The sequence below is a fragment of the Pelecanus crispus genome, chromosome Z, assembly GCF_030463565.1.
Source record: "Pelecanus crispus isolate bPelCri1 chromosome Z, bPelCri1.pri, whole genome shotgun sequence".
NCBI lineage: Eukaryota > Metazoa > Chordata > Aves > Pelecaniformes > Pelecanidae > Pelecanus > Pelecanus crispus.
In genome coordinates, this window is record NC_134676.1 from 15,881,355 (window position 1) to 15,898,371 (window position 17,017).

Here is a 17,017-nt window from a genome sequence, read left to right on the forward strand (position 1 = left end):
TCCAAAACTACCTTTTAGAAAGAAATTTTCGTTCATCATTTGATTACAGTATGCATATTTACTAATTTACCACATTTATAGGACCCTAACATCTGAGTTTCAATAGTAAAATCAACACTGTTTTTAAGGTCCATAGTTTCAAATATCAACTTTTCACTAGGAATCCTGCATCTGCAAACATAATCCAGCTCTATAATTTTAAGGCAACCAGAGAATTTGGAAGCACTCACATTTTAAAAAGTTTCCAGATTAGCACAAAAAGGAAACACAGCTATGCATTTGCCTTTTCTAGCAGAATAAAGGAATAAACAGTTTGGAATCTCAGTAAGAACAGCAGCATTTTGTCCATGGTGGATGTCTGACACACACAATAAGGCAATCACGCAAAGAAAAGATTCCAGTGCAAGTAAGTTCAGTTTGTCAGTGATTGCTATGCCCCTACATGTGCGCACAACCAACTCTGAAAATGGAGCATTTACAGATTTATTAATGCACTGGAAGAGAAGTTTATTTGCTACTGTGATTTCATTCTCAGTACTCACCATCCTGCTAACCAAATCCCATACTCTACCACTGAAATGTTGCTCAATCTTAAAAGGGGTGCTTTTAAGAGCCAAGAAGCATACCTACTTTGAATATTATCATGCACATTTGTCCTTCTCGTATCAACTGGTCCCCCAAACCTGCCCTTGAGCATTTTTTCTTTCACTTGAGATTGTCTCAAAACTGTCAAGTAGCCTCCTGGTTATCTTACTATCCTGGTTTCAGCTGGGATAGAGTTAATTTTCTTCCTAGTAGCTGGCATAGTACTGTGTGTTGGATTTAGTAAGAGAATAATAATAACACACTGATGTTCTAGTTGTTGCTAAGTACTGCTTATGCTAGTCAAGGACTTTTCAGCTTCTCATGCTCTGCCAGGTACACAAGAAACTGGGAGGGGGCACAGCCAGGACAGTTTATCCAAACTGACCAAAGGGCTATTCCATACCATAAGACATCACGCTCAGTATATAAACTGGGGGGAGTTGGCTGGGAAGTAGCGACTGCTGCTCAGGGACTGGCTGTGTGTCAGTTGGCGGGTGGTGAGCAATTGCATTGTGCATCACTTCCTTTGTATATTATTATTACTATTATTATTACTACTACTATTTTTACTTTGCTTCAATCATTAAACTGTTCTTAATCTCAACCCAGGAGTTTTCTCACTCTTACTCTTCCAATTCTCTCCCCCATCCCACCAGGGCAGGGGGAGCGCACAAGCAGCTGCATGGTGCTTAGTTGCTGGCTGGGGTTAAACAACAACAGTTACCTAATCATTTGTCACCAGCTCATCTACAATAATAATAATTTAAACCTTACTTTACCCACAAAATTCTCCACTGCTACCTTATTTCTTGGCTACTGCTGATTGTGGGATCCATCCTCTGTCACAGAAACTTGGTTTTTGTCTTCAGGCATGTTGCCGTATCTGTGGAGCTCTATCAGAAAGCTGTACAACCAACCAGATCCTTTTACCAGTCCATCCATTTGGGTAACACTCATGCTGAAGCTCCAATGTCTCATAGCTCACTGACTGCAATGCATTTTTCCCTTGCCTTGACAAATGGAACGCTGGTCCAACCACAACCATTCAGTATGCTACAACAAAACACCCTTTCCTAACTCCCTGCCCACCTCCTATTGGTCCCCTCTGCTCCTCCTCACACGTTCCTCATCACCCAAAAAATGGTACTTGCTCTCCTTCTGAAGGCCTTTCATGGCCTCTTTCTTCAGCCTACACTCTGATCCTGCAGTAAGTTTTTCATTCTTGCCTCCTGTCAGCTTACAATGACAGCTTCCAACATATCTATCATACTTTCAGGCAAGTACTTGTCACATTCCCATAATCTGGAAGCATGTATTTGGAAAAAACAGCTCAAAAATCAGCAATACAGACCACTTCTAGAAATCACCCCTTTAAATCTTTTTCACTGTGAAAACTGCAGTGGAAGTTTGACGGTTGCTATGCTATTAGTGTCCAAAGCACTGCACATCATGCTTAGTGATACAGTCCCCCCCTCACCATACTTTGTCAGTTTACATCCAAAGAGTCTGGCATTTCACATTTTTGATTCAGTTCTGTGGAGCAGGAACCAATCTTTAGCTCTACTTGTGCAACATAGCCCATTAACTGGGAGATATTTCAGGCTTCTAAGCACTAAAATATTAAAAAAAAATCAGCCAGTAGACAAACGTCAGCATAACCCTGTATTCACACATTTCCTTGTCCTTACTTGCTCCTTTGCTCTCCCATAGTACGTTGATTTCAAGTACTGTTCCATGAATCTCCCAGCCAATGTCTGATAAAGCACATACAAAATATTCTGTGACATTCAATACAAAATTTTTTATGACACCATTTGAGATCTTACCTTAGTAAAATTATTCAAGTGACCTAGTTTTCTCATATTTGAAACGCCTTGTAATTTGGCCACATTTTGGAGAATCTCTCTCATATTATCACAGGGTTCTGCAAAAGAAAACAGATTATTAGCAGATACAGTTAAAAAAAAAATCAAAAATCTAAGCATGCATTTAACATGCAGTTTCCTAAATACAGCAGGTACTCTCCTGGTCTTAAATAAGGATGCAGATCATTTTTGCCTCAAGAAGCAACAATTTGATTTATGCTCAGAACCAAAACCAGGCATACCTGAGTTCTCTAGAATAAATGCTAAAGTCCATGGAGGAGAGGGACTCCTATTTTAAAGGAGATTTTAATTGATATCTTAGATTTGCAACTGACAAATCCATTTAGTGTCTGAAACACCAATCCTAACATCTCGTAACTGAACAGCTTTATCCTTAATCCCCTTGTAATTTAAAGACAAGAAGTAAACTTAAAGACAGAAGTAAAAAGATACCATGTTAACTGCCACACCACATGACTTCTTTTTTCCCTCCAGACAAAGCATTGGTGGGATTTTGGGAAGATGGGACTGTCTTCTGCTCTCCGTATTATCCTCTGCCCACAATCACCCTAAACTCACTAGAGGGCTGGGACTTTCCAGTGACATGGGAAGAAGACTACAAGGTAAACAGGGAGATTAGGAACATCTCCTTTCTTCCTAAGGGTCCACCATCCCAACAAAAAGCGCCGAAGCCCCACAAACCAGGATTCAGACACCAACTGATGATCCTGCACTCTGCTGGGAAGTGGAAAAGGACTACCAAACATAGGTAGAAGAGACAATATTGCCCTGCCTTTGGGAATAAGGTTAGGAGTTGAGGCAGACTGGGACAAACAGCACAGAGTGGGGTTGGGCACAGAGAGCTGCACACAGAGCTACTGTAACAGAAACTGCAGTAAGCTCTGTACACAGCAGTATTGCGGTGGGACAGTCTTCAAAGGGAGATGCTTAACTGCAGGGTTCTCGTGCAGTCTTGGATTAGCCACTGTGTGACAGGCACTAAAACACCACTATCAACAGCACTGTGGTTTGAAATAAATGAAATACCAAGGCTATGCTGGAGATGTGAACTGTTAGAAAGTATTATATTACCAAAAAAGAAAAAAATTTTGTTACGTAAAATGAAGTCTTTAGAAAAAGCCTGAAGAGTCCAAACACCAGACATCTGGAAAGCAGCAAAGAGAAGGGTTTTGTGTGTGGTGCCCCACATTAACTTCAGTAAAAGAAACTTTGTTTCCTACTGCAGAATGAACAGCTACAGATGAATTTGTGGCGTACACACAGTCTTTTACTTCCCAGTTCATCCCGAAAGGATATTTGTGTATTTTCCATTACACAAAGGAAATCAAAAGTGTCAGAGATGGAAAGAAAGCACTTCTTCACCACCTCTCTACAAACCAAGCTGAGTTTTTTTAAAATCAACTTCCGTGGTTTAAAAACTTAAAAAAGCAAGAAATTTGAAAAAGCAGACATAACTAGCAATCTCATCAGGATATATCCAGAATGTATTTGGAAATACAAGACCCTGTACTTGCACTACCATCAGGAACACAAGACAGTATTTAAAGATTAACACACCTACAGGTAGGCACATGAATTAAGGTGTGTAAACCTGTAAACCCATTGTAGTCAGTGGAGATCTTGTCTATCAGCCAATGAAGTCAAAAACAATTAACCTGATTAGCTGTAAGATGCCTACTCAAGGGCAAGGTGGATCAATCATATTGACTACACTGCTTATAATGAAACTTTAGCACATGTACAGACATGTTGCTCCCACACCACATAATTGCGATGTTTTTCAGACAAAGGATCAGTGAGATTTTCGGAGAACAAGACAGGCTCCTAAATGTGGGCATCAATCTCAATCATCACCAGCCTGATGTGCAATATCCTTTTCCACAAACCTAAGTCACAGCAATAAGCAAAATCAACTGTTGGATACACAGCCACAAGTACAGAGCGAGCTACCTTGTACTGCAGAACAGTATGCATAGTGAAACTGAACACCCAATAACTTTGAATTTAAACTGGAACATGTGCATGCATCTCTGAATCCCCCACAGCCCAGCCAAAAATAAAAATAAAAATAATCTCTGATATCATTACAGAAATTAGAGACAGTGAAAATCTTACTAGATGCATCCCAAGTTTAAGATTCCTATGCATAGTTCACTTTTCCGGGGCTTAACTCTGCTTGAGAGGTTTGCAATAGCACAAGCCATAGAAACAAGAGAACAAGAGAAACACTGAAAACAAGTAGGTTGGGATAGTTATGGCACTACAAATAGTTTACATCATAGCCCCTAATTTCAAGGGAATATAATAGGAGAGGAAAGTAACTTCCTCATAATTTGGTTTCTCTGAAAATACAGTTTGGCTACACTTTGGCCTGCCTTGGGTTAACAGGTGGTATTTTCCCTGGGCACACCACTTCTGGATCTGTAACATACCCCATTAGGCCACAAGAAAGATCCCAGGTGAGCAGCCTTAGAGCTCTCCAGAATGTTCTACTTCAACTGCCTGGAGAACAAGCAGCAACAATAACTTTCCAAAATGACTGGAAATACGCTTCTAAGTTTTAATTTTGAAAGTACAGACAGCTACAAACTCAGGGTAAGCCTCTACCAAAACTAAGCTCACTATATGGACAGGAAGGACCATGAGACTAGCCCAGGAAACCTCTTGTATGTCACTGGCAATGAACATTTATGTTCAGCTACCTGACAGTGGGCACTAACTCAGAAGTGAGCAAGGCGTGCTGTGCAGAAGGGCAGACAATTTGGTTGTGAAGAAACCAGGACACGATGATGCTACCACTTCCCATGTTAACAATCCTGTAGCAACGGCAGACCTTTATAACGAGGTTGCCTAATTAAAATGTGCACTAAAACCATTTTACTCTATGTGTGTATGAAAAACTGCAGTTACAGCAACTTTTTCTCACATTGTCCTCCTTCTGCTGAGAAAACCCCTCATTTCTAGAGAGACAGAAAAGTCTGAGAGAAACCATCTTTGTACTGCTTAGCAGAGCAGCCAGATATTTCCCAGAAGCCTCACTAGCAGACAAATAATTTGAAGCAAAGTGGGTTCTCCAGTATAAGATCTACAACACCGAGAAAATTGAGAACATGACAGACAGACGTTTCCACTATTGAACTGGTAGTATTAGTACAGCAAGTTAGCTGGCTCACACTTCGATTATATCAACAACACTACTGCTGTAGAAAAAACAAGACAGTAAAGAAATACCCTCTAATAGCATACTACCTCAGAAAGAACTAAGATTACAGAAGCCATTTCAGTCAAGCCTTGGAAGTTTAAAAAAGACTTGAACTGACAAAGAACCTTCTTGCAAAAAATTTCTTCTAAAAAAATTAACGAAAGAACTGTGACTAACGTCAAGGAAAGACTGGCTATGCTGGTCGTCTTCTTCTGGAAATGCATCATGTATTAGAAAGTAGAAAATTTACTTAGTTACTCAAGTGCAGCTCATTTTTATTACAAATAAAGCCAACAGGGAAGGCAGGCAGGCCTAACAGAACTTCAGATGTGGCAGATGTAAAAGAATTTAAACAAAATAACATGACTTCACAGTGGAGCTATAGTCTCTTCCTACTGTCCCTTACATTAAAATCAGCTTGAAAATAGCCTAAATATATTCTGGATTCTACCAACTAAGCCATGTGGCTTTCCTGTAATCAAAGATCAGACCCAGCACTGCATATCTTCCAGTCCCAAAATCCCATGCAACAGCACTGAAGAACATGGATTAATGCAGAAATGAAAAAAACATGGCACAAAATCAGAGACTGATCTCCCAAAAGAAGAAATATCATGGCCTCAACATTTCACTGTCAAGCTTAACAGCTCATGCTGGTGTTGACAAGCACTTCTGGGGTTTTTGGGGGGTTTTGGGTTTTTTTTTTTTAAAGACCCCAGTTCAGACCAGTGCTGCAGAGATTTCTTAGCTCTGATTAACCCTTACTCTTTAGCTCTTCAGAAGTTCTTGCTCTTCCATCTGAAAAAAAGATAAAGAAGAGAACCTATTTGTTATAATTTTAAGACCCCTCAGAAGTCTATTCTTTCCTGACTTACCTCATTTATTACTGAGATGGTGACTCATCTTGAGCTGGCCCATAGCGACAACCAAATATCTTCACATTCTTTCCCATGGTGCTTCTGAGGGTGGAGTTGTGCAAAATGACTGAGCTGATCCTACAGCTTTCTTCTGCCAGAAGACACACAATCCCCTCCCTTACTTTCCTTCCCTTTACCCTGTCCCGCTGTATGATACACTGTACCCTTTACACTACTCCAGCACCCATCAACTTCACATTAAAATAGTTCTGCTAACTAACTCAGCAGAATACTTTTCATTCTTTTGGCTATATTGGTTTTCTGCTAGGTTACCAAGACAAACTGAATACTAAAGTCTTACAAAAATCCACACAGAAGTGGCTGTGCCACTGAGCCATTCACAGGTAGAGTGGTGGAAGCAGGACATACCCTTTCCAGAAAAGGCTCATTAGAAAAATGTCAGACTATCTTTTTTTTTTTTCACCTGCACTTTTACACTTGACAAATTGTCCTGATTAAAGTACACAAAGCCACTTTTCCTCAAATCTCATCTGAAAACTTTTTGATATCTAAAAAAATTTCAAGCCAGCACCCTTGTGTTCTGCAACACCAGCTAAGCTTGCTGATCATTACAGTCTCATTTTCTGTGTATCTGTCTCCTTTTTTTGAACAGCAAGCACTTTGAAGTAGGAGATAGCTTCATTCTGTGTACTTCTGTTACAACACACAGTTTCTCACCCACAACTGTTTGCACTGAATAACACCCAGTACAAATAATGATAATCTTTAGCAGAGAGTGAAATTGGTGTTTTTAAAACCCTAGCCTCAAGAACTCTGTGACTCTCTATGCCTTAAAGTAATTCATAGTTGCGTGTATCTTAAAAATCTTAAAAGTTGTGGTGGTGTTTGTTTTTATACTCTCATGACCTTTTAGGGCTTGGCTCATTTTTTTCACCCCTTCAGGACTGTGACATTGTTTTTCCCCAGCGAGAATCATGATGCATTCTGACAGATCCCATTCTCCACAGAGAAAGAAAACTGTAGAGCTCCAGCTACACAAACCACCTAGCTAATGCAGGGATGAAACAGGACCAGCAACAGCTATATTAGCATAAGTGACAACTCCTTCTGACAGATTTTTGCAGCATTGCTTGACCACATTCAGTACACTAACAGTATGCCAGTTCTATATTCTGTTATACACATGTGAATAAAAGCAAACAAATGGTGGGCTTTAGCACACAAATAATTCAGTAACTCTGAAGTCAGGCATAATGAGTTAAACTGGAGAGTGTATATTTTATATGCATCACTTGGTAGATACTCGGACAGTAGCTGTACACAGTAACCCATGGACATACAGTAAGTAAACTCTCAAGTGAGAGACTGCCCTAGCAGCTGCTATCACACCTACTAGAGTCATAGTGCCAAAAAGTAAAATAAGAGACTAAACACTCCTAAACACTTCTCTTAAAGGAAGTTGTACTTCGCTACAGTTAAGCATTTTATCATTGACTAAGAACACAAGAGATACCTTCCTCTTACTGAAGGAAAGAATCACAATATAGATGGATGAACTTGCTACACACCTCTACATTTATTAAAGATTTTTAAAGTCTAAGTGGGATCCAACTGTATACTGCAAAGCTGCTCTTAGTGGCTTGTTAGCCAAAATAAAGGAAGTTGAGTGAAACACACACCAACTAGAAACATTAATGCACCATTCTCCATTTCCACTAAAACAGTAATGAGTTATCAGTTATTGAAACCAATGAAACTTTAGAAATCAGTTACTTAAAAGGTATCTATGTAAGCCTAGATGACAGGTAGTCAGTCTGCTAAAACACTTTTTATCAACAGTTTTAATAATGAAATGAAACACCAATGAGAAGGCATATTCTGCCATTATCAACTTGCTGGGGGAAAAGAAATCAGGACAATTATGTAATCTCTCATAACATGAAGTATTCTTAATTTACATCCAACTCAAAATGAGGAAACTGAACAGAAGAAAAACAACCAGGTTCTTAAAACAATGGAAGAGAAAGCTACATTAAAAAAGCAAACTGCATGACACAGATCACTCCTGAATTATTTATATTGACACATCAACTCCACTTTGCCAGATTAAAAAAAAATTAGCACATGAACAGTTTACATTCAGCCTATGATTTTCAGAAACACAGTAATACACATTTAGAGTGAAGGTTTGTCTCAATTTACAAGGTGAGAACACAGAAATAACTGTTTGTTTGTAGCATCAAGTTTAGGTAGTTACTATTATGTTGGAAAATGTACTGAATACTAAGTCAGATAGACATCCTCTATGATCACAGTTAAAATTCTGTTATCACACTTGAATCAGTAGGGTGCAAAATACTTTGCACCGGTATAGTGTAATGCATAAGTTTTGCCAAATAATTCCCATAAATTTTAGATTAAAAAACCCACAATGTAATAACAATTCTTAACAATTGAAAGCATCCCCTTGAAAAGTATAGGTGACCAAAACTGGTGATTTCTGCAGAATGCACCAAGAGATTTATTTAGTTTGATTCCTGTAGCTTCCATAGGTGAACCATACATAAAGCACTTACTTTGAATACAACAGAGAAGTTCCAGTAACTCATGTTCATGAAGATAGAAAGAAAATAAAAGCTAAGAACTCAAATTATTTTCACTCTTGCTGCTTAAGAAAGCTATGAGTAGATGAAAGTGGCTCAGTAATATGGAAAAAAGCACACCTCCTCTCTTTCATAGCACTCAGCAAAGAAAGTAAAAGAACTGTTCTCCTTCCTACATCAATCAGGTAGAAATTGACCTTCACATTTATAAAAATGTCTATTAACTAGAAAGCAGTGCAAAAGACAGCATGTCCAAGGCAGGATCCAGGAAGCACTAGAACCTCAGATAAAAAGAAAGTCTTATACCAGGATTACACTTAGTAGTCTAATCCTTCATGTTTAGCTCTGTACGCCTAGACTTGCACGTGTCCTTCTGTAGTAAACAGGAAAATAAAGTTTAAATGCCTACTCTGACTGTACAGACTTCTCTTTTGCAGACGTCCATAATATCATAAATTAAAGGATAATTTTTTTAATATTCCTAAGTACAGATAAAAGTGGCAGGAAACGTACATTCTGGTGTTGCAGTCAGCTTGCAGTGGTGACAGCAGTTCAAAAATGGACCACTTTCCAAATTACTGTCTTACAATCTCAGTATCTTGGTTAGAAATAATATTGTATGTGTAGAAAAGCCATCTTTACATCCTCACCCTTGGTATTATGTTAACTATCACAAGTGTGTGACAGTATATGCCAAATTTGTAGACAGCATTGGTTTACTGCTAAAAACTTCTGAAAAACAGGGTTTATAGTTGAAATGTTAACAGCTTTTCCAGCATCTAATGCTACAGTATTACTACTTAAGCAGAAGCACAGAAGAAAGCTGAAGATTGGCCACAAATTGTTTTGGATTGCTAGAGACAAACTTAGAACACATTCAAACTTTGAACACAGAAAGACAAAATTGAAGGACAATTTCAAAGGACAGCTACAATGCTGATTTGAGGATTAATTATATATAGCTTTTGATAAACAAACTATTTTTTAAATGCTTTATAGCAGTATACAAACTACCGTCCTGTGAGTTTCCTCAAAGATCAATTATGAAAATAACATTAAAGTTAGGACTACATAATGTACCAAGGCAGGTTTAAAAAACTGTTGTTCTTTAAATAACTTCTCTATTCATAGAGAACAAATGTTTGATTTACTCCTCCATTTAAATTTACAATTAGGTCCTCAACTCTCAGGAAGACCTGATGTTAATGCCAAGAATTTTAGCAATCATTCTCGGTATATACAGTCTTTGTGTATTACATACTTCCCCCCCCCCCCCGAAAAAATAATGCCATCTTCCTACAATATTAGATACACAACTCTTAACTACTGCACTCTATGATGACTAAAACCAAGCTGAGATTATAGTCTCCTACCAAAATCCCTCTCATGACCACTCTGTAGTGAAACAGAAATATCAATTATTCCAGAATACACAGTTAAACTCTAGAAGAACTTGCTCTAAAAAAGTTTATGTTTAAAAGAAAAAGGGAAAGGAAAAAGATGCCAAAAAACACAAAGGAAAGCACAAAATACTGAAGGCTAGGAAATGATCCATAGCAGTGCAACTACACATTTGTTTGCCCTGTTGTTCTACTCTCGACTCTGCATCAATTATCAACTGCTGTCAAAGACAGGACACAAGGCTAGAGTGACCCAGTACAGCTGTTCTTAGGCTCAAAAGCCAATAAAAGGCTGGAGGATAAGCCTTTCCCAGATTCACAACATTGGTCATGTTGGTATACAAATCAAATTAATAGTTTACAGAACATCAACTATGAATTTGAATGGCGAATATGAGTTTATTGTAACGGTTTAGAAAACTATCTTCAATTCCTCCAACCCATTTTCTTCTTTTCTGCCACCAATTCTAGAAACAGAAAGTTCAGGACAGTCACAATTTTTAGTTGCTTTAACAAAAGATATACTGTTACTGCTTCAGATCATGCAACTACTGTTTGGTAAGCACATCAGGCAAATCTCCTTTCAAAACTACTCAAAAGAATTCTAATCATGTATTTCTCTGAATATTATCAAAAACTGACAAGCAAGTTAATAATAATAACATTGACATTAGAAGAAAATTTGTGAAAGGGAGAAATATGGTCATATCTAAGAATATTTTCCCAATTAACATTTTGATTTTTCTCTGCATCATTTTAACTTGCTCAGGAACCCAAAAATGTAAATGTTGTCCGGTTAAATGGCACTTATATAAACTCCAAGCTGTCAGGAGGTAGCCACTGTCCCCAGAAATACCCTGTTATATAGAGTGTCATGTAACAAGAAAAAGCCTAGCAACATTAGCAGATGTAGGATCACCCAGTTTGCCAACAAAGACATGAATGGCAATTTGGCAAGACATGGAAAGAGCAAAGTAATAACATCCTCAAATTCAGACATTAATAAAGGTAGCACAGCTAGAAACTACAAGTAAGTCACAAACAGCACTAACAGAAGCAGGAAGCCTTTAAACTGTGGCAAATGTGCAATGTGATAACTACCCCCCTTAAAATGCTGTAATGAGAAGATTCCAAAACAGTGCGCAGACCGATGATGCTTGGGAACACCAGTCCCTCATACCAAGGACAGGACGGGTCTCATCTGTCTGTAGCTGTGACTGTTCAAGACTTTCTCCAAAAAAGGTCATTTTCAGAGAAGGGACAGGAAGCATCAAATTTGTAAGTTTCACAACAAGATCTAAGTACAATTGTTTAAACACAGTAGTCACCTAATCTGTTGGTCAATTTCAACTCAGAAAAATCTTATCCCACTGAAGTAACAGGCTAATGTAAGAAAATGAGCCGGAAACACCACATTTATGGAAACAGCAAAATTTTTTCCATTTCTTTTTTTGTATTTCACAAAAAAATCCCAGTAAGTCTACCCATGAGAATCACATATGGTTTGCATAAAGGAGATGAACACATTCTAAATTCTCTAAATATGAGGTTGCTAAAGCTGAATTCTGACTTCACTGATGCTCAGAAGGTAACAAAGGAAAAAGATTACTTACAGATTTAATTTAAAAAAAAAAAACGGTAAGTTTCAGGCAACAGCTGTTCTTGATAGTCTGGTACTTTTATGAAGTAATTATTTTTAAAAATACATGTATTTTTATTTATAGTCTGTGTACACTTCAAGCAGGAAGCCAATCTCTTATGCAGTTGAAATAAACAAAATCCCTGTATTGTTCACCATGTATCTTTACGTAAAGACATTAATGAAATTATTCTTTGTTCCTCTTTCATAATTCTTATATATTTTTCCATAAATCAAGGCCATATTGTTTGCTTTAAATACCTTACCTCTATGCACAAGTATCTCCTACTAATCATTCTGTAGTCTCAACAGCTACAGTTCATTTCACAACAAATAAAATTTATGCAAATGGAGTATAGAGATGTACCTCTTTCATTTTAAACAAACAAGTGCTAACTGACAGTAGCCATTTCAAACATGGGTGAGTAACTGTCCTAGCTCTTCCTTACCATTTTGCCATCCTTTTGGTCTTAACTCACAAGGTTACTCAAAGTATCACTGAAAAACAGCATGAAGTTTTGTTAAGTACCCATTTCTCCAACTAAAAAGGAATTCAGAGTCTTTGTGCTTTTCATTTTACATGTCAGACAATTAAGCGCATTTGATTTCTACAAAATAAGTAAATAATTTTAAAAGTAGCTTTCTGAAATGTTCCAGGAGCAACTACCTGAATAAACAGTCAGATGTAGCCAAAACCGTGGCAATAAATAGCACTTGGACTACTATGAGCTTAGAGAAGTCTAGATAGTGAAGAACAAACCTAGTAAATTTAGAAACAAATTCTCCCCTTTTAGGAAAACTTTCATAATGGTTCTATCACTCAGACTAATTTATTAACGAACAATGTTGATTCCAAGGACATTGCTGTTCAGGTAGAATTTGGGAGACAAGAATTCCTCATAATATTTAGCTACCCAAACCTACTCAGGCCACCATTCAGATGCAGCTTGCTATACTCTGATGATTGTAACAGAAGTGTAAGAACACGAGTCCTACAGAGCTTTCAGGTATGTGCTAACAGTAAAATTCAGTCACATAACTAAGAAAATACCACTGTAAGCAGGGGGTTTTGTTCTTTGGGGTTGGGCTTTTTTTACTGGGTTTTGTGTTCGTTTTTTTACTCCATTTTCTCACTTTCTCACTTATGCATCTTTACCAGCATTCCTCCTCTTCACCAGATGCAAGGATTTGGTGAATATACTCTTCACTAATCATGCTCTGAAGTTTTGCTAACTCCTACATTTTTCCTGATGCATTCTACCCAAATTTTCCATCACCACAACAGATGGTCGGCAAATGAAACAAAAGAACCATTTCCACAGTATACGCTAATACTACAGATTTTTAAACTAGAATAAAGAAAAATACATTTTATTGTGAGAATGAAAGTTATAACCATTTGTCAAGTATCAGCCAGCACTTGTGCAGCAGTATTATGGCACCTTCCCTTCTGTATCAGAACTCATCACAAGTGCTGCTCAGTGTGCAAATTCACCTGCACTATGTTATAAGCATCTGCCTACCCGCATGCAGTCAAAAACACTTCTAATGAAGAGCAAACTTCATATTTTATTGATCTTTTGTGTAGTTATCAAAGCCTCAAGTCACATACATATGTCTTAGCTGTAAGAAGCCAGCTGGTGTTAAGGTAGATGACTTGTGTCATTATTTTTAAAAGTCTCAGGCAGGAGTCTCACTTAGTATGAAAGATAAAAAGCTTATCTGATTTTTCAGTGCATTCCCCCAAACTAGTCAGCCATCATTTCAACATCAATTCTCAAAGCCACCCTGTAACCCTCTTGAACATTGTTCCTTTCTGCAGTGTTTGGGTTTGTATGGATATAGACAGTTAAAAAATGGTTTTTCACTGTAACTGACTATTTCACTTCTTCCCACTTTAAAGAGAAAAAGTCTACCTGATATTGAGCATCTCTTCTATGTTACTAGGAGAAAACTTCCAAGACTGCTAAGTAATTGGTAAAGTATGCATGGAGATCATGAGATTGGGCAAATAAGTGATGCATTTCTTTCTGGGAAGGCTAGCATTGACAGAGCTTCCTTATTTACTGTAATTATGATGAGGGGTGTGTTTCTTTACACAGCATCTACACTGGATAGCCTCTGACAAAAAAAAAAATCCTGAAACTAAGCACCGCATTAATCTCAAAGGGGGGCAGGGTGGAGGGAAGGAAAAAACCTGAAAAACATTTATGACAGACTACAACATTCATATCAAGAAGGCGGCAGAAACTAGAGATTTTGGTACTTCAACAGTTTCAAAGATTCAAATGACGGGGGGGAAAAGCAGAATACTATAATGTTGTGGAAACACAGCCTTGCTTAAACACCTAAGAAGCTATTTATACTGATCCAAATCGCAGAACAATCCCTTTTGTCAAATACAAATAAAAACCACAAGATATTAGAACAGTCATTTTATTCTCTGCCTTTCAGAAAAAAAGTGCTGACACTTGTTGACCAATCTGAAACACAGCAGCAAAAACATAAAGAATCCACCCACAAAAACAAATTTAGAGATGCTGTACGCAAAAACTTTAGGGACAGATATGAAAACAGATCTTGAAAGACACGGTAGTGCCCAGCTCCTGCAGATACCTTAATGCTAGTCATAAGGTTTTAAAATTGCCTTAAGATTTTTCCTTCATCAAAAATGTTGTTTCCGTTTTCAAGAAATGAAAAGTGAAAATATTGTAAGCACATACCATTTTAGTAGTTCTGAGAATTCTTAAGACTATAAAAGCAGTAATACTTTAGGAAGCAAAGCAAAGCCAAAGGTACACAAGTGTTATTAATCTAACCAGGCCAGTGCACTATACAATTCAAAACCAACAGTCAACTAAAGCACAAATGCAGACAGGAAAGCTAAGGGTATACCTTAATTTTGGAGTGCATATATACTCAGCACCTCTTACTTCTAAAACCTACCAAAAGGTTACATGTTGCCCAAAAAGTTAGCAGGTCACTATCTCTGATCACTTCCCCTTTGGTCTTCCTATATTGAAAAAAACCCACCAACGTACAAGAATAACACAGTAGAAATTCTCAGACAGCAAGACAAGTAAGACCTCTCTCCAGCCGTTTTTCAAGTTGCCCATTTATATCTCAGAAGAACTGAAAAAAATGCTACTAATTACCTTCTTGCTCCTATTATCACTTCTGTTACAGATTCATGAACAAGGCAGCAAAAAACCAGCTACTGTGCTGTGAGATCTGGTCTAACACAAGCATCCTGCTATAAGTACCCATCACAATGACAGCGTACTACAAAGCAAGGGTGAAAGGTGCCCACACATTTTGTTTATTTGGGTATTTTTAAAATACCATTTCTACAGTGTGGTGGAACCCCACTTCTCCATATTTTCAAGCTATGTATTGCAAGAGTACACAAAGAACTTAAAGGCTTTCCATAACAGTCTTGCCATCAGTGTGGAAGAACTGCCTTTGAGCCACCAAGAAAGAAGGCACACACCATCTCTGCACTGGTTCCCCACTGCCTTGCTGCAAGCACTCCAAAATGGTGTGTGTGTGTGTGTGTGTCCCCACTACTTGAGCTCTCAGTATCAGACAGGTGCGCATCGTCCCTCCCTGCTTCTTCCATACTGATGAAGGAAGCTGGGAACAGCATGGTCATCAAATCTCAAGCTGAATTTGGAAACAAAATTCATCCAGCCTTCTTTGACTATCCCGCAAATAACCCTTAAAAATGCCCAACATTTTTGTGGGCTGTAAACTGCAAATAGCATCCTGAGATGTTTGCCCTGTGTGCAATGCATTACCATTTGCCATGTGGGCACATGGAATCAGATACAACACGGTTTAAAGTGATGCAAGCACAGTAAGAAAAGTAATACAGTTCAGATGTTGTCGTTAAATGTAACTTCTGTATCTTTTATTTTTACCTACGTGAGAGAAGGAAATGATGGAGAACAGAGGCAAAAAAAAAGGGCATTTTTTCAGATAATATTAGCCAAGTTTGTGAAACTCATTCTCAGGGAGAAGAAAAAAACAGTTCTCAGCTACTTTATTCGTATCTCTCTCGTGTTGTAGCTAGAAGACTCAACATTTACAAAATAGAATTGGCTGTACAATAAAAGTTGCTAAATCAAAGTAGTATCTTGTAATGCACATGTATTAATAATAAATGAAGTACCAACATTGGAGATAGATGTTAATTAAAGCGTATAGTATCAGAAAGTGAAGACTCTTGCCCTCAAAAAGGAGGAAGAAGACATACAGATATGAACAGCACTTGACCATCAGCAGCTGGCACCCTTGTATCTCTCCGAAGCTTCAGTAAGCGAACAAACTCTGAAAAGTTCCTAATAGCCATTGAATGCTCAGAGGTACAGGAATCCAAGAAAACAGGGATCCCTTGAAGAACATTTAAAGGAGCCTGACTACAGATAAGGCACTGTGAGACACAGCTCTCAGCTCAGCAAGTTCTAAACTACTTAGGCCTTCACAACCCAAAGGCAACAGCCTAAACTCCAACAAAGGAAGAGGTGTCAGTCACCCAACAGGATAAGGTAACTCAGTTACAGAGGAGAACAAAGAACTTAGCAGCAAATGAAGCGTGGATTACACAAGGCTTTCACAGTGCCCAGAGCTTTGGGAGGTATATAAGCTTCCATAATTCAGCTTGGCATACCTGTAGAACAGTCAGAAACAAAGATGAATTACACTAAAAGCATATAACACTTGTATCACTGTTACCATGACCGGACTCAATGCAAGAATTCCTACCAAATGCGCTAACCTGGTTGGTAACTTCAGTTGTCCTTTCTGGCCTTAAGAAGTTGCGAG

General features: G+C 38.1%; 1 protein-coding gene across 1 annotated transcript in view; it reads right to left on the bottom strand.

Moving 5' to 3' along the window:
• Positions 1–17,017, bottom strand: part of RICTOR (RPTOR independent companion of MTOR complex 2) — a 92,235-nt gene that overhangs the window by 71,537 nt on the left and 3,681 nt on the right. The window contains exon 3 of the mRNA XM_075725892.1: positions 2,412–2,509. Coding sequence (XP_075582007.1) covers positions 2,412–2,495 — 84 coding nt within the window. The 5' untranslated portion in view covers positions 2,496–2,509. The remainder of the gene's footprint in view (positions 1–2,411; positions 2,510–17,017) is intronic.